This window comes from Puntigrus tetrazona, chromosome 13 (genome assembly GCF_018831695.1).
Source record: "Puntigrus tetrazona isolate hp1 chromosome 13, ASM1883169v1, whole genome shotgun sequence".
Lineage (NCBI taxonomy): Eukaryota > Metazoa > Chordata > Actinopteri > Cypriniformes > Cyprinidae > Puntigrus > Puntigrus tetrazona.
In genome coordinates, this window is record NC_056711.1 from 5,032,016 (window position 1) to 5,054,407 (window position 22,392).

Sequence of the window (22,392 nt, forward strand, 5' to 3'; positions counted from 1 at the left end):
ACCATTCAATAACCAAGAAATAGGATATCAATGTGGATCAGAGACATGCTTTTTTTTTTATAGGGAATATAATTTTTATATTGATTAAAAAAAGACCTGCTTAATGCAATCTAGGGTCAGAGAATCTTTTTCCCTCTTCAGTCATGTCTTATCTCATTTAGGGCACAAAGTATGCCAAAAACCCTATTTTAATGTATTCCTTTTTACACTCTCTTATCTCCTGCCTGTTGCTGAGCAGGGGTTTGATATTAACTCAGAAGTAATTGACATCTCATTTTCCACTCACAGCGCTAATCTGAGCTCATGCCTGCACAGGGATGCTAAAGGAAATGATGAGAGGACAGATGATCTCACTGGATTTTGTAAGTGCAGAAGCTGTTAAATAACTTGATGAAAAGATCTGTCAGAGATGTATGCAGGGATGGATTATGGTCCAGTGAGGCCCCGAGCTTGGCTTTTTCTGAGCAAAACATGAACTTACTTTCTACACAAGTAATGGGTCAGATGTAAGTAAAGATATTTCAACAAATGTATAATAAATTATAATAATATAAAGCGGCCACTAATCAAGCATATTTGGATTTCTGTGTATCTATATAATAAATATTGCTTAAATATAATTAGCATTTTTTATATTATAAAAATAATTAATATTTCATTATATTAGATATTATTAGATATTATACATTAGATGTTATATTTATGTGTGCACATGTGCATGTTTGTGAAAAAATAAACCTACTAAAACCTAAAAATGTGAAAATATTAATTAACTATGTATTAAAATAACACTTTTTAGGACGTATGATCAATTGATTACAAATGCGCAATTGATTCATTTAATATGTTTTTTTTTTTTTTTTTATCAATAAACTGGTTCATGACAAATAACTCTAATTTGAATACAAAAACCCTGGCAAAGATTATCATCTAAAAAAATCAAGATCTATAAAAAAAAGTAAATAATATGTGTCTTCCACATATTTAACATAATTAGTTATTTAATGCAAATATCTGACATCTTCTTCATTGAAAATGCTGCAGAGCTTCTTCTCAGGGCATTGACCCGGCAGGGAAAGGTAGTACGAGTCTTGGAGAGTGAACCTGCTGCTCTCTCAGTGTTTTTAAACTCAACACAGGCCTCAAGTCTCTCAGCCCTCTGACCTCTCTTGTGTAACTAAGCACTAGAGATAAAGGTAACATTGGGTTGGCTTATTGTGCCTTTTCTCCTTTATTTCTGCTTCACAGATGTGAGACAAAGGCGTTTTATTGTTCAGCGGCGAAGAGATATACAAAATTCAAGCTGGCAAACACGTGGGGAGTCATCTAAACGAGTGTGATAGAGCCCCGCTTACATCTGAATGATTAAGTGCAGAGTCATAAACAGTCCCTGAACCCACTCCCCCTCACGTAACCGCGCGGCAGCTTCTCTGCATCTGCCCGAGCAGGGTTGATTTACTTCTAAATTAACCCTTGGATGCTTGCAGAAACGTACCGAGGTAGTACCATGGTCATGTGATGCTAATGGACAAATGAAACGTAATACTTCGATATACCATGGCACAGAATGATCATCACAGTTACATATTATGATATAGAGAGCTACAGCCACCGCCTGCTTTTTCAGCGGTCTTGGTTCTGGAAGCATTTTTCCCGATTATTTACTCCGTAGGGATTTCAAACAATTCTACTCTAAACCTATTCTTACGCTTGAAACCATCCCTAGCTCTATCATTTCGAACTTTGAGTTTAAGCAAAAAAAAACGATGGAAATTAACAGAAAAAATCACATAATTGGAAAGCAATGGTGCATATGTAAAGTTTGAAAAGTTTTTTTTTTAAATATACATTTTTTTAAGTGTCTTATTTTCAGCAAGGCTGCATTTATTTGATCAGAAATACAGTAAAAAATAGCAATATCGTAAAATATGATTACAATTTAAAAGAGCTGTTTTATATTTTAATATGTTATCAAATTTAATTCACTGCTGCAATGCAAAGCTGAATTTCCAGCATCTTTACTCCAGTCTTGAGTGTGACATGATCTATCAGAAATCATTGTAATATGTAGTCTTGCTAATCAAGAAACAATTACTTGTTCATGAATATAATTTAAAATATAAATCTTTTTTGAACACTTTTGCAACTGCTACTTTTGATCAATTTGAAGCATCCTTGCTGAAAAACGTTTAGTTCTTTTTTTTTTGAATGACTCCAAATACATGCATACACAAACATATAAATATATAAGTATTTCGAGAGAGGCTTGATCGAGATATTAGCAATGCTTTGCGGGTGTGGATAGTCACAGAGCTCTTTTTTCCATAATTTGTTTCCATAGCAACAGTGACTTGTCTGATTGGTGGATCTCTCTCTTCAGTACTATATGAATAAATGAATGAAAAACAAGCCACGTGCATCGTACCGTTGAAGAGGACCGTAGTTCTGGGGGTGACGTCCAGGTCTAGAGGGGGTCTGAAGGGGTAACCCCACAGAGTGGACACAGCACACAGCAACAGCAGGAACGGCAGCCACGCGCTACGGGTCAACATCTTCAGCGTCAGCGGTCTGACCAGGAGGGGTGAGTACCACGGGACCGCCGCTCACCCCTCCTCTCAAGGGAGCGGGAAGTCGATCACACCGTCTCCTCCGGTATGCACAAATGCTGCCGTTTTGCTCTTCTTCGCCAAAAGCAGCTCTCTTTCCCTCAAGCGCTTCACTCTGCAAAACAAGGAAAAACAAGACGGTTAGGACATGCAGAGAACTGACTAGTCGGTGCTGATGTCATAGCTAAGCTGACATGTGATCAGGTGAAGAGTGCGTTCTGACGCTTAATCAGATTTCTCAAATAACACAATCTAACTGTGTTTCTCGGCCAGGATCGCCCCAGGGACAATCAACTATCAAGATTCTCGTGTTTGGACCGAACAAAGGAACGTGGGCACGTTAAAAGGAAACCAGTGCACCCTGTGGCACTAAAAGGTCTCTCTGATAGAAACGAAGTCTTCTATTCAAGTCTAAAAAAGACTGAGTGACACGTGCACAAAGCACATGGGCACTCAAAGGTACGTCAAAGTGAAGATCAAAGGATGCAACTGCGCATCCGATGACTCCCGACCTTTCAGGCCTTTAATCCTGAGCTGTGTCTGAGGTGACTGCGTTGAATAATAAGATGGTGATTAATGTATGACAACTGAATAGTGTGAGTCCTAATCCAAAAGAGCCAGGGCTATGACAAACTCCGCCAGAGCTCATCCCTGACTTCCCTCACCTTGCATCAAAAGCAGGTCGGATTAGTCCGGAAATGCTCTATTTTTTATGTTCATGTTTGGAAATCACGAGAAAACTGCTCTGGGGAAAACTGGGAGCATATGTGCCAGTCGGTGGAAATTAGTTCAGTTCTACTTCAAAGTTGTTGTTTTTTGAAGAAGAAGAAAAAGAAGAAGAAGAAACAACAGCAAGGATGAATTAATCATTTACATTTTAAGTAAGTACTATTCTTTAGGACTTTTTTTATGCATCAAAGAATACTGAAAAAAAAACGTAGCACTGTTTTAAAACAAAAATAAAAGGGAGGGACTTTTATTGCGTTTCCAACCCCACGCAGTCGAATGACGTGTTTGGCAAAAAATAAATAAATAAAATAAAATAAAAATGAATCACAAGGTGAGAAAAGTCCAAGGTTTTCATCTGAGCCTGGTTATAAGCAGGTGTATCTGTCACCCGTGATTCATTTGTGCCATTAAAATCCAGTCATAGGGGTTATCGAGACTGCGTATTATTAGAGAACTGAAGTATTATTAAATATGAAAGCCACTGTGAAAGGGTTTTTAAAGGCCACTGATATCTATTGTGAGCATGCATGATTTTAAAGATATCTATCGAAAACATGAAACTGATTAATTGCTAATTGACTCCTTCAATGCCGTAGCACCAGCCAATCAGGATCAACATGCTGCTGGACCCCTCCTCCTCCCCAGCACCACCTGTAGAGATCTGATAGGAGCTTCGCCATTCTTCACCATTATTTTTCAACTAGTCATTTTATTTGTTCCGCAGCAGAATAAAATCAAGCGTATGCATTTTCCATTGCCATTTCAATAAATACCAGCTGAATTTGTCCTGACTGAATGCACTTCTTTCGATCTAAAACCTTTTTAATGGAAAGTTATTTAGCGCACCTTTTACATCAAACCTGACACGATCCTTACTATTGTTGTGTTCCAGTCACGACTGACCTGCAAGACATTGGTTGTTACTTAAAAAGGAAGAGTCATTGTGCTTGTGTGTGCGAGTCTGATGTGATTTAAGAGGACAGTGTCCTGAGCATCCAACTGTTGGCCTCCCTCCGTCCATTACTCGAACACACTCAGGCCCTCTCTTCTGTAAACACTCCAGACTTCTCCCCCTCTCTCAGATAAACACGCTCTCTCTCTCTCTCTCTCTCATTCCATTAAACAAGCTTACGCACCAGATGAGCAGTGTTTTCTTTTCCCCTCTATCTCCTCTTCGGAGAGCACATTCCCAGTGGCTTTCTAGGCCACCGTATTCCCGTTCATTCAAAACTTTTTCACTCCTTTTCTCTCCGTATAAAGAAACACAAACTATCTGAAACATAACTGCACAGATGTGCTTGAATTCACACCTGCTGTAGCGCAGGAATCAGCAGTACTGCGCCAGAGAGCTGTATCAGATCAGCAACCCTCGTACTCTCCTTCATAACAACAGAAGCAAGGCTGAAACATCACACAATGAGAAATACACTGACGCTTTCTTTTTTTTTAAAGCAGTTACTTATATGCTCACCAAAGCTGCATTTATTTGATTAAAAATATAGCAAATGTAAAATATTTACAAATGAACGTTACGGTTTTCTACTTTAATATATTTCAAAATGCAACGTTTTTTTCTAAATTCAAGCATCATTGCTCTAATATTGTTTTAATATATGCTTCGCAGCTCAAGAAACATTTCCTATTACAACCAATATTGAAAACAGTTTTTTTGACGAATAGAACGTTCAAAATTTTTTATTTTAAATAGACATTTTTGTAACACTATATCTTTGCTGCCACTTTTGATCACTTCAATGCATCCCTGCTTATTAAAAATATTAATTCTGAATTCTCAATCCATTCAAATTATACAGCATAATGTATATTAACAAAATTAAACAAATTATTAAACAAAATTCAGTTTTTACATTTTATTTCCAAGTTTGCACTTTCAGCTTTCAGATATTAATATGATAATTTCTTTTTGCACTTATTATTACTTTTCTTGCTTAAATTACCTTGACATATTTAAATCACAGTCTTTTTGGTTTAAATAAAAAAAAGTGATATCCCATCATTTAAATTATGCTTTGAAAGGTTTGTGCAGCCCCAGAAGAGATTTTATGTCAACAAAGCATTAGCAGATATGACAGTATACGCTATTAAATATCACTGAACGTTTCAGGAATCAAATAACTTTTCTGCTGAACGGCTCAGAGCATAGCGCGGATTGAGTAATAGTTTGGTGCAAAACTAGAATCCAGTTTAAGAGTAAGAGGTTTATGAAAGAAATCCATTATAAGATTATATCTAAACAACCGTCAGCGGTATTATTATTCAGCCAATTCAGACGTCCTAGAGAGAATGAGAACTATAAAGAAAGAAAGAATAGGTCAGACGCGTTTGAGAGGCCAAATCTTCCCGGTGGAAAAGCTCTCAGCGCTAACACCATAAGAAAGCAAATGAAAGCGTATCAGTTGGCGGACGCTGTACCTACGGCGACAGCGGTCACTTCAGAGATCGCTCAAACACACACCGCTGTTTCTTATTCTGCTTTCGGAGCCGTAGAGATGGGCTGAAGCCAGTTCCAGACAATGGAAGTTCAGCTGCAAGCTGATTGAAAAATAAAGTGTTGAGCTGTACAACGGGATTCGTGGTATCAGGCCGGAGGACGGACTGAATCGACTGACAAGAATTGAGCAGCTGCAGAGAAAACGATAGCTCTGTTTCTGCGAGCGGCTCAGCCCCAACAGTGACCGCGTGAGAGCCTTCATGCATCTTTAACCAGCTGTCAGTCACTTCGAGCGCATTTTATATGCGAGTTTAAGGGTCAGTTGCCTCAAAAGAGAGCGTCTCGCCAACAAGCAGTGATATGTTTCATGCATTAAGGACCTGCAGAGCGAATGCACAAGTAGAATTCTGGCATCTACAAAACCTTAAATAAAAAGCATTCAAGAAAAGAGCATCAGTTCAAGGCTATTTAAAAGAAATCAGCCTAATAATCTCCCACAGAAATCCAGCAGCACATCCAGCATCTAGTTCCTCGTCAAAGAAAGCGGATCCATCAATAAATCAGTGATTAAAGAACGCAGGAACTTTTCAGAGAGACCACTGCGGTTAGATATCGGTGTAACAGCTAAATCAGTGTTTGGCTTATAAATCAGAGCTGCTGCTTAATTATGAAAGCCGCCTTTCACCAAAATGTCATTCTTGCATACATGGGACCTCGAGGATAAGCAGTGATAGTAGCCGTTTGTACACTGAGTCACTGACCGGATGCTAAATCACACGAGGGGACTGTCTTTTCAGCCGAGGATAAAAAAAAAATGCGATTCTGCCGAACTATAAAAGCAAGCAGTAGATAGAGCAGAAAAAAAAATCATATGGCAGGACGCAACAAAGGAATCCTTGCAGAGCTGAGCAACTCGGCTCCAAATTCTTTTTAAAGACAAAATATCGCATAAATGTCAGCTTCACCTCTGTATTATCAAATGCATTCAGCTTTGTTGAGGGCAGCGAGAGAGCATGTCTTGTAATTTATGGTTTTAATATTTGTATATTATAAGTAAGATAGCATAACATCAGCAGCAATTCAGAAAAGCTAAACAAGACTTTAGAATTACGCTTCGATAAGGTATTCACGCATTCACGAATCGGTTATTAGACATTTCAGTTACTGCCAGGCACAAACTATAACTAAAGACTTTCTTCTCCCAGATGTCAACAGTTAAATGTGTTCGTGTCAGAAAAGACTTGAAAATTCCCACTGTCAGGCGACTAATACCCTGACTAAAAACAGACGTGTCCAGTCTTTCTGACACTCTTCCACATCACATAATCAATAGCCCAAAATATCTATCGGTCATGGCCTTTCACGCAGTTTAATGGTTAACTTCCAATGTACTGCTCTTCCACAGGAAAAAGAAAGATTATATTTTGTGTGGCAAGCCATTCTTCAACTAGCACCCGTGTTGCCAGATTGGGCGGTTTTGAATTTGATTGTGCAGGTAAATATTGGCTTGGGCGGGTGCACCTAGTTATATCCTAATACTATCCTGACAGTGATTACTATTCAATTTTTACTGGTACAAATACACTGGTTGCAAATATATGGCTCAGACTATTTTAATTGTTGCTGGCACATATTTTAGATTTATTAGTACAATATATTATGTACCATTCTTAGTCTAATCTATCCCACAATTAATAACTGAAATAGACACTAGCGTATAATTATTTTCCAATTAGTACCAAGTATAGAAGAGATATTTAACACACACACACACACACACACACACACATCGATTAAAAGAGAACAGCTACTTGTATTAGTTACTAATTAATATACACAGCTGAAATTGAATAGATACTAGTAAAGCAAAAAGTATAGTTCATTACTTCGTAATAATTCAAAAGTACTAGTAAGTTTTTTTTTAAGGAACAAATGTTAAAGCGGCTTGCCATCCACTTTGAGGTTTCGTCCGTGCAAAATTATAATTTCATTAAAATTTTTTGTTTAAGCTTTTTCCTGTCGCCCAAATGCTGATTTCACTCAACAGCAAGCCAGAGACAGATTCATACCGAACTGTCAGAGACAACTTAATCTTTCGCACGACGCTATTAAGACAGACGACAACGGATATCACCAAAAGAACAAGAAAACGCGTGCGGCATCAAAGTGGTCTACTTACTGAAACGCGTCTCGCCACAAATCGCCTCAAAAACGCAGAAAAGTCGTCCGGCGGTCAGCGCGAAGCCAAGGAGCGCGAGCCAGAGCGGAACGAGCTGGGCGCGCGCGCGCCTCGACACAGGTACTGTACGCCCTCCTGCGCCACTTCTCCGGCTCGAACAATGCGCTCCGACAGACAGCACGCTTCTGAAGGACGCTGTTACTGAGAGAGAAAAGACACATCTGAGCTCCTGGGAAATATTTGGGCTACCGCATTCCTTCGCCGTCTATTGGAAAAAGCACACTTGCACAATTATGATTATAAACGAAGAGCGGCGGGTAAAACACGCAACCCGTTCGTTGCGAACGGAAACAGACTAACGCTCAATACGGAATACACATTTCTTCATATGCGTGTAAAAGGCGTTCTTTAAAATAAATAAATATGAAATCGTACATATCGCTCCATTACCACCACCGTTTGGAAGAGAAGAACAGTGCAAGACTATGATGTAAACCACTTGTAAGACCAAGCTAGTCTGGAGTGTGAGTGGAAACACACACACACAAACACACACACACAGACCTTTTTATTAGAACAAGTATTTATTTTCATAAAAATAAGCAAAGCAATTTCTCTCACACATCTTTTCTTTTAAGAAATACAGAAACCCTTTAAATAAACTTTTACGACAAACACCACTTTTAAATTTTTGTTTTTGAGGAAGACTGGATTGTAAACAAATGGATAATAAAAATACACTATATTCGACCTGCCGAGATGCTTAAACATCCTTGAAAGCCACATAAAAACTTCTGGTGTTTACTGTTAGAGTAGTATTTTCTGAATAAAGACGCCCCAGCTTTTTGGCAATTAAAAAAAAAAAAAAAAAAAAAAAAAAAGACTCGTTAAGACAGCAGCATAAAAAGTAGATCCTGAAACCGATCAGTGTGCACATTAACGTATAGATGATACAATAGATGACAAAATGTGTGGACATAAAAATATGTTCTCATGGTCTCATTTTCGGAGAAACGAAGACCAGACATTCAATAAAGAGATCCTACATCTTAAAAACGGAGAATCTTGTAAAAACAAAATAAGGACAACTGGTAAATGCAAAACACATACACAGAATATATATTATAAACAAGATACTACATGCATGACGTTACTGAAAGATCCTGTAACGATTAACAAATGCACAAAACCACACATAGTATTTATGAATGGATGGCAACAAAGGTGCGGTGTAAAATTCTCTCAAAATGACCTGAGAATATATATATGTTCTTTCTCAGAGTCCTCCGTACCCTCATCAACAATCATTTCCTTTTTCTCTAACAAGTCCTCAAGTTTCTCCAACGCCTCAGTGATTTCTACAGGTATGCGCTCTTTTTTCACTCATGAGGCTCTTCGTCTTTCAGAAGCTCCTCCTCTCTGTTCAGAAGATCATCATCATCCTCATACTCCAAGTCTTCGTGAGTGTCAAACAGCTCATCGTCAGAGATCGGTTCAAACTTTCTATCATCCTCCAGCTCCGTCATCCGTTGCTTTGGCTCATTCTTTTCCTCTTCTTCATCACTGACGTCATCCGGACAATCTTCATCGGCTCGGCTGATCTCCTCCTTACTCTCCAGAGGCGGAGGTTCCTCGCGCTCTGAGTCTTCATGAGTTTCTGGAAATTCATCGTCAGATATCGGTTCAAACTTTCTATCATCCTCCAGCTCCGTCATCCGTTGCTTTGGCTCATTCTTTTCCTCCTCTTCCTCACTGACGTCATCCGGACAATCTTCATCGTCTCGTCTGGTCTCCTCCTTACTCTCCAGAGGCGGAGGTTCCTCGCGCTCTGAGTCTTCATGAGTTTCTGAAAGTTCATCGTCAGATATCGGTTCAAACTTTCTATCGTCCTCAAGTTCCATCATCTGTTGCTTGGGCTCATCCTTTTCCTCCTCTTCCTCACTGATGTCTTCCACACAATCGTCAGCATCCCGTTCGGTCTTCGCCTCCGAGTCATCATGAGTATCAAACTCCTCCTCATCAGATATTGGCTCAAACTTTTTATCGTCCTCAAGTTCCTTCATCTGTTGCATTGGCTGATCTTTTTTCTCCTCTTCATGGCTGAGGTCTTCCTCATCCTGTTTGCTCTTCACCTCACTCTCCGGAGGCTGAGGCTCCTCACACTCTTCCTCTTTGCTCTCAGCTTCTTCGTCTGACTCTGCACCGCTCCACTCTGTGGTCAGGGTTTCTTCTGCACACTCTGAGGTGTCTTGTGATTTGATGCACAACTTGTTTTGAGGGCAGCTGGACACCTCGTCCTCTGGTGGGGGCTTCCAGTAATCATACAGCTTTCCCTGTGAATTACACAAAAGGCCTACTGAAGCAGAGTCCACCCAATAATGAAAATTCTGTCATCAATTATTCATTCGCACGTTTCAAACCCATATGACTGACTTCCAAGTGTCACACTTTAGTTTGGCGACCAGTTATTACTATTCACTATGATTTTCCTGATTTGAAGTCCACTAGGAAGTCCTGATTTGCTGCTTATTAGTAGCTGGTAAGGTAGTTTTAGTGTTTAGATATGGGGTAGGTATAAGGGCTCTAAAATATAGTTATGCAGACATGGCATTATTATGTGCTTTATAAGTACAAGCAGCCAATGTGCTTGCTAATAGGAAACTAGTTAATATTTTCAATTAATTAATTTTGTCCTGAGACTAAAGTATTAACCTCTCAAGAAACACAAAAGGAGACATTTGGCTGTTTTTGCATGCTGTTTACAGTAAGAAAAAAGCACTGCATTTTGCACAAGACGCTTGTTACAACTGCATCTTTTGCAACACGCTTTTTTTTTTTTTTTTACTGAATACCTTGACATTAGCTCCTGCTTATGCCTGTGAGAGATTTAACAAAACATCAACAAGATGCAATGAACAAATTTCTCAAGAGCGGTGTTCGATCAACTGATTCATTAAACACGTCAAGATATTCAGTGAAACTACCACTTTTATGATACATTTATGGTGCTTTTGAGAGGTTTTTTTTTTTTTTTTGACTGATCAGGAAGTTATTAAAAAAAAAAAAAAATATATATATATATATATATATATATATATATATATATATATATATATATATATATATATATATATATATATATATATATATTGTGTTACGTAAAAGTATACACAACAGTTTTGGGAAAACCAATAGGTTTTTTTTTTTTAGCAATGCATGACTGTTATGAAAAACACATCAATGAAACAAAATATTCTTTTTTCTTAAAAAAAAACATCACAAGTTCTTCATGCCGACTACATGTGAATTTTGAATCATAATGCTTTCCTTTAAATCAGAGGTTATGGCACGGACTCATGCTGCCTAATGTCACAAAAAACTGTGGCCTTCACAGCCAGTCAAAAGTGACAACAGCTTTTATCAGTATAACAGTATTCTTGTATTCTTCAGTTAACTGTATTCTTTTACATTACCTCTTGAGGTCTTGTTCGTGTTAGAAGCACCTGCCACTTGGTGTATATCCTTGCCACCAAGTCTTTCACCTACAGAAGAAAACGCAATCACGCCGTCAATAAAAATCTGGATCTCTTTTGATACGAACACAATGAGGAATTCTCAGAGAACAGAATGAAGCTGCTCTTCACCTTGCTCCTATACAGCATTTTCTCACTCTCCCTTATGTCACACTTAATGTGTTTCTCCAGCTGAGAAGAAAGACTCTGCAGATCGTTCTGGCAGTGAAAGAGGGCTCAAGTTAGTCTGATTAAGTGATGCAATTGTGATATAAAACAACACTGACAAGACAAAGAGTAAAGGAACAGTCAGATGTGACTTACTTTATTCATACAATTATGAGTGAATAAATTAGACCTGTCTCGGGAAGCTTTTGTTGTGCACGTGCGACTTAAAGCAGCGAACAGTTTGAATTAAAAATGTATTCAAAGATTTATTATAGATCATTGTTTGGTAAGCAGTTGTGAGATGATGGATGGTCTGTCTGTCATGAAAGAATAACCATAAAATAATCCCCTTTGGGATGATTCAAGACCTGACAAGTCTTGTTATTTTGCCATAATGACCATAATTTAACCACTGCAGTCCATTTATAAACAAAATCAATTTAATATTATTTAACAATTTTTACTATAAAATGTATATATAGTGATGATTCCCATTCTAGAGAATATACACACTGACAGTATTGAATTTAGTCAGAAATCTGAGAATGAATGACACTGATCTTAAGATTTAATCAACAATGCTTAAAAAGAAAAGAAAAAAACAACACCCCTGAAACATCACGTCTATAGTTGGTAAAATCATCCCTCATTTCAATTCACACAAGTACTGCTTTCTCTTGGGAGAGTAAAATTAGTTATGTTCATAATTGGTCCCTGAGGGTGAGCATGGTACCAGAAGACAGAGTGGGGCTGTGTCCACTGACAGGGTCTTTCTGACACTGATTCATGAACACTGCTCCTTTATATCTACACTGTAAAATCTATTCACAAAGCATCTTGATTCATCTGGATCGATCCACAAAAAACTCATTTCTAAGTCCATAATTAATCATTCTAATTCATACGTCGGACCAAACATAAAAACTGTATAATAATGACAATTAAGATGCATTGAGGACGGCACTGGAATTGGATTGCAACTCCCTTTAATGTAATCAAATTGTAAAGATTTCCTCTTTTACTACACAATCAAAATAAAAACAGAAGTTGGACACTTACTCTCTGAGCTGAGGGTAAAAACTCAAAATTGGAGGCTTCATTTGTCAAAGTCAAAAGGCTGTAGCAGAGGTAATATGCCTGTATAAAAGAAGATCATTTATCCGCTTAGTAAATTCTAAGTGGTTTTACAGTATCACTCTTAGATATAAAAAAAAAGTAATGATCCAATAGCTCTCAGCCCACAGACGCCTTTTTGCTTACTTGTTGGTCTAGACTGACATCACAATCTTCTGCTCTCCTTGCAGACCTGAGGCCTTTCAGCAGGGACGAGGGGCGCATTTGAGGTAGGAAAGGTTTCAGTTCAGATAGCTGGAAAAATAGTGATGGAAACAAAGATTCATTTTTGTGCATATTTTTAAAAAATGAAAGTAGTTTGACAAAAACCTGGCCAGCCCAGTGTAGTCAGTGCATGATATACCTGCGTAATGCACTCATCACAAACCATAAAGCATCTAAAGTGCTAAACTTTCTAAACACTGAAAAGCTGCTAGTATTCTGTGGATTATTCTCACCTTAAACTCTGTCCCTGAGGGTTTATAAGTGCAGGTGTGATTCAAAAGCTTTGAGATGATCGATACACTCAGCTGTCGTTTTAATTGCCTGTTAAAGAAATGGCAAATGAACAATTGCAGAAAGCACTTTGTCTATAAACAAATATAAATATGTATATTGCTTTACGGGTTTTCACTTACTTTCCACGACTGCTGTCTGGAAGAAGATAAACGAGTCTCCTGAGGTTGTGATGATCTTCTGACAAATCAGTCAGGGTCTGACAAGCTTTAGATATCTATACATAGAAAAAAAAGAGAATATTTGTTAATACTTATGTGCAGTCCACCGAATAATACAAACATTTTCTGTGGTAAACAAAACAAGAATGCACTCGCTTTCTTATTATATAATGACACTGAATTTTCAGCTCCAAAATAATAATTGCTAGGAATGTCATGGGGGTAAATAAATCATGACAGAATGTTCGCTTTAGGGCAATATGAATTGTAAAGACGCTCTTTCTGACCTGTACATCCCAGTGAGTGATATTTTTAAGCAGATTCTGGAGCAGGATGCTTAAGTGTCCAGTTGGCAGGAGCTGAAAATGACTGTCCAGTCCGATTCTACACACCAGCGTCAGAAGCAAGAGCAGCTCCTCGTCAGTGTACGCTTTTGGACACAGTGCAGTACACAAGGAGAGGTACTGAACACATGAAGAAAAACAAAACACAGACACAAATCAGACTGACACTTACTATTGCATTTAATGCTAGATTATCACTAAACAAATGAACAGTACCCTACTGCTCAATACTAGGGGTGTAACGATTCCCCATCCCCACACAACCATCCCTTAACAGATATGCTGACGCGCACTGTGCTGCATTAGTTGTCATGGGAACATCCCAGCTGAAGATAATGAGGAAATGACATCGCTCTCTTTGACAAGTGCATTCCAAATACTAAATAATGACACGCACATGCTCTGCTCACGCCAAAGTCACTTTGACGATTTGAAAAATGACCACAAATTGTGCAACACACATCTCGTTACACTCCTGTACAATACATGACACTTACACTGAGAACACTCTCCAAATTATGTATTGGTAAATTGTTTTTCATGTCAGATATCACTCGGCCTTGGCTGGTTTCTTCAGGCTGAAAGCTCTCTCTGCCAACACAGACATAAGCATTAAAATACCAACTTAGCATTTTTATGAAGCTGTTGGTATTATCATGGCTTATATCAAATATGCTGGATGACAAAAAAAAGATATCTAGTACAGAAGTATAATAATGCAGACTAAACTGTAAAAAAAACTCACAAAAGGTCTCCCTCGGTAAAAGGGGGTTGCAGAGCCTCCAACGGGAACAGACTGATGAACGAAGCCCCCATGTTCAGGAAAACCAGGGTGATGTCCCATACCGAAGGTACCCACACTTTAAAACTCTGGCTCTGGTGTTCAACTATAACACAACAGTCAAGTTTATTGCTTCATCAGTTGTACGGGAATTGCAGATTTGGGCATTATGAGGTCTTTCAAGCATACCTATGTGTTGAGCAGCAGACAGAGCAATGGTTTGCAAGGACTGCATGATGTGTGAGGAAATAATTGGGTTTGGGTAAACTGACATCATCTGAAAAAGCATTATACTTATTAGCTGTAAATAGATTTTGGTTATTGGACCATATGAGTTGAATCTGCAAAGTTGTGTGCATGGTGGGGTACTAAAAGCATAAGCTCTCAGGAAAGTAATCTAACTGTAGTGAATAAGTTTTGACAGGTTTAAACGCAAATGTCCCAAGGGTATATACAGGTTTCCCATTAGAGAATATAAGATGGTGTGGAAGAAATGCAACAAGTCAAATAATTATCAGTAACAGCACAACTAAAACGTCAATACACCCAAATAACTATACTAAGGAAATACTAAAAATACATATATTATGTAATTCAACTCATAAAAACTGATGAGTGTGGTCCCAAAAAGAGCACAGCATTAAAGAAATAATATCAAAACATAGCATTCATATATTTAAGTGTAGATTAATTGTCTATATTTTTTGGCCCACTGTAAAGTACATTCACGTGTTGCTGACTAAGTGTTTTGCAGGACAGAAAATATGAGGAAAGAGAGTGGTTTTACCTGGAAAAGCCAGTGTGTAACCTCCGGCTGACAAGGGGAAAAAAAGTAGGCTTTCCTCAACAAGCCAGCACTGATCAGAGACAGCACATGCTCAGTACGGGCCCTATAGAGGACGAAAACAAAACGCTCATATTGCACAGCGTAACAAAATATACCAACAACAAAAACACCAAGCCAAACTGCAAATGAACATAACAGGAGAAGAAAATCATCCATGTATCTATTTTTAATGTATTGCTGTGATGCTAAACTTTAATATTCAGTTCAATTAGTCAATTTCCCCACACGACATAATATTTAAACACCTTTTATCGTAAGCCAAAACTGAATCTAGAGAAAATGACTCAAAATGACTTGTGTTGGCAGTCTTACTGGAAGAGGATTTGTTGTGATTTGTTATGAGGAGTGACAGTAATCTTCCTTAGGTCCAGCGTCAGATGGTTGAAGAGTCGACCAAACCTAGCAGGCTGGAATATTTCCTCTCCTGGGTGGACGTCCCTGATGGCACATGAGGCGACAGAGAACCTTTGCAAAAATTCCCTGAGGAAAAAAATAAGTAAATAACACTTTAGATTAATGATAGATATCATAAGACTGTCACAATTGTAAAAATTATTATATATCTAAAAAATATATAAATCTACTTTATAACGAATGTTTACATTTTTTGAACGACTGGATTAAAAAAAAAAAAAAAAAAAAAAAAAAAAAAAGAGATTGAAGTCAGCTATTAAGCCAGCATGAACAAATTACCTTTGCTCAAGTGAGATGTCTTCCTCTTTACTTTCACTGTTCTCATTCTCATTTAGACTCAGGAGATCCTCTTCACACGACTCGAGTAACTGTCTCTCCAACTCTTTTGACCTGAGTAATCAAATGAAAAACAAGTAATTATTAGACACTTATCAGGGTAAGACTGCAGGCTAAATGCAGCGGCTCTGCCTCAACAAATTCTGCCATGGCATAATTACAGGTCTGTGAAAAGTGACAGTCGGAAAAAACAATAATCTGACAATTTTACACACCCAAAATGTTTTACTGTCATCCAGGACGCCTGGCATTAACACACCAAGGGTGGATTGGGACTAAAATGTCACTGTTTCTGAAGTAAACAGCTGCAGCTGGTTTTCAGCACATTACTATGCTTCATTACTAAGTCAGCAATTCTCAACCAGAGCTATGAATGTTGGCCTTCAAGTATTGTATCAGACACAGGAGGGCCTTAGAGCCCAAAAGCATGTCTGGCAAAAGAGTTCACTTTATGTATGAGCAAACTACTGACTACTTTCTGCCATTTTATTTTCTTTCAGTTAAAAATGATTAGTTTGACACCTTAGAAAATTACCGGCAGACCTCTTCTCAGCAAGTTACAATTTAAGTTTTCATTCATGTCTGTTGTTTAAACAGCTAATGCTTACAAAAGTCAGTAATTTTAATGTAAGCAATATAAAGACATATTTAATGGAAAAGCTCACATGAACATTTTGTCATCACTGACTGATCATGTCCTCATACATGCATACATACATACATACATATATATATATATATATATATATATATATATATATATATATATATATATATATATATATATATATACACTGATCAGCACACTGATCACAGTACATAGAGGAAATTAAATATGGTATTAAATCTGTTCTCCATTTCGACTCTTAAATTCAACTGATTGATTCACATGATAATTACCTTTATGAGCATCAATATTTTTTGTGTAGACATTCGAAGGAGGGACAGAAATCTTTCAAGATTTCATTAAAGAAAACACTTTATCTGTGTTTGGGGTTTGAAACAACATGAGCGTGACTAAATGATGACAGAACTTTCATTTTCATTTTATTCTTGTTTGTATTTTGTGTTCTTGCACTAATTATGTCTTTGCCTTGCACTGATTTTGTCTTTGCACTGTTTGCACTAGTCTGCACACTGGGTTTGCACTCTACTCCCCTGCTGTTGCACTAGTCTGCACACTTTGCACTTTATGTGGCTAAGACACTGTCTTAACTTAATATGTGAGTTCTTTTGTATTGTGTTGTAAGTGTGACTTCATGTAGCACCAGGTCCTGGAGAAACGTTGTCTCATTTCACTATGTACTGCACAGCGTACAGTGTATGTAGTTGAAATGACAATGAAAGCCACTTGACTTGACTTGACTTGATTTTTAGGTGAATCACACTTTTAATAGCCAGGCCTGCCTTGGTAATCACCACCAATAAAAGTCGTCTGCATTGAGACTTTGACCTCTCAATCACTGATATCCAAAGAACCACAACAAATCATTTTCTGCCAAGCTCAAATTAAGACATGCTGAGAATCAGGTTCAAGGAGAAAAAGAAATCAGGTTTTCAGACCAACCTCTTATATTGCTCCTTCTCTTGCAGCATCTGCTCCAGTGTATTTCTATAACTAACGGCTTTGGTTTTCACTGCCTCGGGCTAATACAGATTAAAAAAGAAAAAAGAAGCAAAAGTGTTTGTCAAGAGTGATTAATGACGCATGAGGTCATGACATGTTTTTTTGAACATCTTAAACTTACTGCTGCTTTAGAAACAGGCGTGTTGGGCTCTGAAAAAGCATCTTTTCCGGGTGTAACAGGCACATGGTCTCTCCGACTCATCAGCTTCTCCAGAGACGGCAGCGGCTCATCTTCGTGACTGCTGCTGCTGCTCAGGCTGATATTGCAGTGCTCACCGTCAGAGTCGTCTCCCAACTCAATATCTAAGGGATCTTTCCACTGGGGGCAGCACTTCTTTTCTCTTGATCCTTCTACTTTTACCGACACAGCTGGGGCAGGCATGATAGCCTTGGGGCTGCGTGACTGCTCCACTTTCAACTGCGTGCTTTCATCCGATTCCATCTTACAAGAACCGGCTTGCTCTGTGAAGCTGGGTGATCTTAGATTGGGATGATGGGGGGACGAGACAATTTTAACGCTCTCCTTATGGTTGGAAGAGGGACTTGTTCGTGTGCAAGTTTCTCTCTCTGCGTTCGTTTTTTTATTATGAGCTTTGGGCGATGGTAGGCAACAGTCTGGCGTAAAGAGCGCTGTGTCGATGCTGTCGAACGTTGTGCTCGACTTCGGAGAGACCTTGTGCAAATGTGGTTGGCTGGGAGGAGTTTTGGGATTTTTGTTGGCATGTGCCACCATAGCATCTTTCGGCTCTGCGCCTTTGTGTAATTTACTGGTTTGACAAGAGTTAGGTTTGTCGCTTGCAGAGTTTGAGTCCTTACATGGTTTAAACAACCGGCTGGAGAAGGAAGGCAGAAGGCCGGGTTTGTTGTCACTGTTTGGTGCAGCAGGAAGCATTTTAGGGGACAGTTTCTCCTTTATAGTTATTACGGACTCATTGCTGCACTTCACGAACGCCCGTTTGACAAATTTAGGCGAGTTTATGATGGAAGAACTGGAAGTGAGTTGGTTATCAACACATGGGCGTTTCATTTCCTTTTCATTGTCTGTGCTACTCTCCCTTTTTCTCTTTACAGGTAGAAACATCCTGCCCTCTGTTGGCAAAAAGTTGCATTTAATATAGGAAGAGAAACAACTTTTTAACTTTTTTTTCTGTTAAAAGTTATGAACTAAAAAGCTGGGCAAGATCAGTAGTACAATAAAGAGTAATTCTTACCAGGATTAGTCTTGTGGTGAGGGGTGCTTAAATCCTGTTAAACAATCAATGGAAATAAGTTTGATATCCATATTCAAAAAAAAGGTGGAGATCACACCTAAAAATATATATATATATAAGCTTGATCTGTACCTTTTGTATGGACACGTAGCTACAATGGGAGGTTTTGTGGTCTCTATTCTCCATTGCATCTTTTTTCTGATCAGGATGGTGGATGATCCGCTCCCCCGTGTTTAGTAATGCTTTAGGTTTCTGCTGAAGTAAGCAGGAAGTACTACTCTCAGACTTACGCCTGGAGTTAGATGTATAAGGAAGTGAATGTCTCTGGACCGTCGCAGCATCTGACTGAAACAATCCTCCTCCAAGCTGAACACAGAAAAGAGGATTACGAAGTTAGAGTACAATAAACAAACACCAACCACAAGCTATACCAATGGTGTAAGAACATCTAAATGACAGGATTCCCACATTTTTGGCCTTAGATTGCGACAGATGCATTATTGAAATTTATGGCAAACCCCCAATTGACAATTCACAGAAAAGAACTTAAAACCTCACTATTTGGACTTGATCTTAATAAAAAAAGATTTATTATAGTCAATATCAAAGATTCAATGACTGTACATCCTGGAAAACCCCATTTTATAATTCTAGAATATTGACATCCAAAGCCCTAAAGTTATTCACCATGAGAAAAAAAAACTGTGAACAGATAAGGCAATGTATAGTGTAGTATGGTTATTGAGGGAATACAGGGTTTACAATGCTAAGAGAACTGCAGGGGGTTCATGAGGTGATAAGCTAATCATTAAATTAATTCTAAATATTAATAAAACATCTAAATAAAAACTAATATTAAAATAAAATACTACTGATATAGAATTTTTAGGTTGTTTACCTGCATGTCATAGGACAATTAATCAAAATTATAAAAGTGTGTACATGCAAATGTGTCGTTAAATTATTGAAATATTAACTTAAAATCTCAGGATGTACAGCAATTATTTATTCAGTCATGGAAATTGATGGGAATTAATTAAATATAAAAGTTATGGCAATACTTGCATTAAATTATTTTCCATTTTTATCTTGCTATTGCACAGAATACAACATACAAGAATCCAATTCAGTCCTGTCTACATTGGAAAAGTCTGTAGATAATATATTTAAAACGCATCAAGAAAAAAATGAATAGTTGTATTTACCCTCAAGTTCTCATTCAGCTCCTTACTGAGAGCATAAGAAAGTTCTTTGTTTCTGTTGTAAGAAAGTGTCCTCTGCAGTTTATCCTTTTTAACCGTGGGATGGACGGAGCCATTCTTCCTGGAGTTAATGTTGCCATTATTCTGTTGCAGTTTTCTCACAACAACTTTGCAATCGAGAATATTGTCCTGTACTGGTCTCTTGTTTGAGGTCTTGAGTGCGGCTGAAGTGGACTCGTCCCTCTGCTCCTGTTCAGGGTGTTTGGCGGGCGGGATGCATTTAGGCTGAGAGTTCAAGAGCTTTGGAGTCTTCTCAGGAGGTTCAATGCGAGGACTGCCTGTCACAGGATGTGGTGCGGCAGATACACCGTCACGTCGCGGGGCACCAAGCGGAATGAACTCTTGCACTTAAAATAAAACAAACCCACCGTCAGACATTCAGACATTCAGCCTTTTTATATGATCACGGCAGCCGAAGCACCAAGCAATATTAACGCGTGCTTATAACCATTACCAGCTGGCACAAATCAGACTGACGTATAAAAAAAGCATTGACATTGGCTGGAATATACTACATGACTACATGATTTTTGTCCCAATCTGCAGTTTGATGGAGTCAGAGGCAGTCTGCAGAATTTGCTTCAAACTATGATTCGATCCAGTCCAAGCACATTTCTTATTTTGGTCTGATTTTCACTTATTTCTTGTATGATGGCTAGTCTATTGCCTTTTTGGTGCAATGCATTCCAGCCTTAAGTCTAGAAAACAGGAGGCAAAATCCGCAAGTCAACGTATCCAGTATTACCATCGTGCCACACAACAATAAGCCCACAAGCAGATCTACGGCAGCCCGACACACCAAGCATCCTTGCACAAAATATACCATATACATTCTCACCCATAGAGGTGATGTGCTGCCTGAGAAAACTTGACATTTTATACTGAGGAAACACAGATAGGTGCCTTTAAAAAGTCTTCCGAGTGATCTGTAAAAGTGTTAAAACAAGTGAACTTACACGTGCGCATGCAAAATAGCACATTTACACAACCAAATCATGTTTTGCGAAGTCTGTGCCTTTACAATGCACAACACATTTACAGTATTTCTATAGAAATAAATGGTTTTCAACAGACCTGCGCTACACGCATCCAGTTTGCATTCAGGTGGGCGTGTGTCTGTAAAAAAAAAAGTACAATGGAGAAAACTTTAGTCGTTGGTCTTGGAAAAGAAAAGGAAATACCTGCTTTTAGCACTTTCAGTATGTGTACTTTGTCACTGAAATGTATATGGGCGGGAACGGGCGCTAGTATGCTAGTCTTGAAAAACGAAAGTAACGTTACTGGCAACAGTTCAAGTCATTGAAATGGGTTATTTCGGCCGAAGTGATTGATGTTTTGTGTCAAATCCTTCCGTAAACAATAAATGACACAGAAAGCCGACCGTCTATCGGAAGACGCTGCCAATCACAAGATGCTCTTAAAGCACGAGGCTTTACCGACTACCCAATCAAACGAAAACAAGCTCTCCAACGACATCTCTAACTTCACAAACTTGATCAATTCCGCCTAAACGTTATGTAACGTTATACACAGTACATTTGGCAAGTAACGTCACGCAAGTGAATGAAAAACGCACTAGCTGTCAAACCGCGCGAGTGCCGGTGACTTTACCACACACGTCCGTTCAGCTCCGAAAAGAGCGAAAGTGTCTATGTACACGCTGTAAGAAAACGATAATGCGATGCGTACCAGCCATTGCAGAAATTTATTTGATACGCTCCATGATGAAAGTGCTGTTGTGTTTGTGGGAAGCCGCCATCTGTAGGTGGGAGGAGCGAGCGGTGTAGTTCCCGGAAACGGCCGTTAGGGGGCGTTTAGAAGGAGCGCCAAAATCATAGACGCGGTACAGTAGAGATAAAAAATTAAAAATTTAAAAAATAAATAAAACATACGAGTCACTAAATGTTGGTAGACCGATTTAAATTCTTACAATATACCCAAAATGCCGTTTCTTTATTTGCCGTTTTACACACATTTAAACAATAGTTACGCTTGGAATATCTTGCATGTTTACTCGATACAAAAGATACATGATACACGATTACAAAAAGAAAATACAAGAATTACACAAAAATGATTAAATATGTGATTAGGTCTATTAATACGCTTTACAGATTGTAAGTGTCGCTCACAT

At 38.4% G+C, this 22,392-nt stretch overlaps 2 protein-coding genes across 4 annotated transcripts in view; both read right to left on the reverse strand.

Moving 5' to 3' along the window:
- Positions 1-8,494, reverse strand: part of sema4ga (sema domain, immunoglobulin domain (Ig), transmembrane domain (TM) and short cytoplasmic domain, (semaphorin) 4Ga) — a 31,938-nt gene extending 23,444 nt beyond the window's left edge. Inside the window, exons 1-3 of one of the 3 annotated variants that reach the window (XM_043255104.1) lie at positions 8,402-8,494; positions 7,967-8,167; positions 2,426-2,721 (exon numbers count right to left, since the gene is read on the reverse strand). In XM_043255104.1, coding sequence (XP_043111039.1) covers positions 2,426-2,552 — 127 coding nt within the window. In that variant the 5' untranslated portion in view covers positions 2,553-2,721; positions 7,967-8,167; positions 8,402-8,494. Of the gene's footprint in view, positions 1-2,425; positions 2,722-7,966; positions 8,347-8,401 lie in introns of those variants that run through there. The other 2 variants (XM_043255105.1, XM_043255103.1) reach the window with 2 other exon arrangements.
- A 54-nt stretch (positions 8,495-8,548) lies between these two features.
- Positions 8,549-22,027, reverse strand: slf2 (SMC5-SMC6 complex localization factor 2). The gene is given in 23 exon segments (XM_043255946.1): positions 8,549-9,346; positions 9,349-10,299; positions 11,440-11,508; positions 11,611-11,697; positions 12,706-12,783; positions 12,907-13,014; positions 13,218-13,305; positions 13,398-13,492; positions 13,724-13,900; positions 14,278-14,371; positions 14,526-14,667; positions 14,751-14,838; positions 15,349-15,451; positions 15,721-15,888; positions 16,102-16,212; positions 17,726-17,805; positions 17,907-18,874; positions 18,997-19,030; positions 19,129-19,362; positions 20,202-20,605; positions 21,097-21,139; positions 21,333-21,374; positions 21,948-22,027. Coding segments are annotated over 22 exon segments (4,275 nt in total). The 5' UTR covers positions 21,348-21,374; positions 21,948-22,027; the 3' UTR covers positions 8,549-9,208.
- Positions 22,028-22,392: the final 365 nt, after the last annotated feature.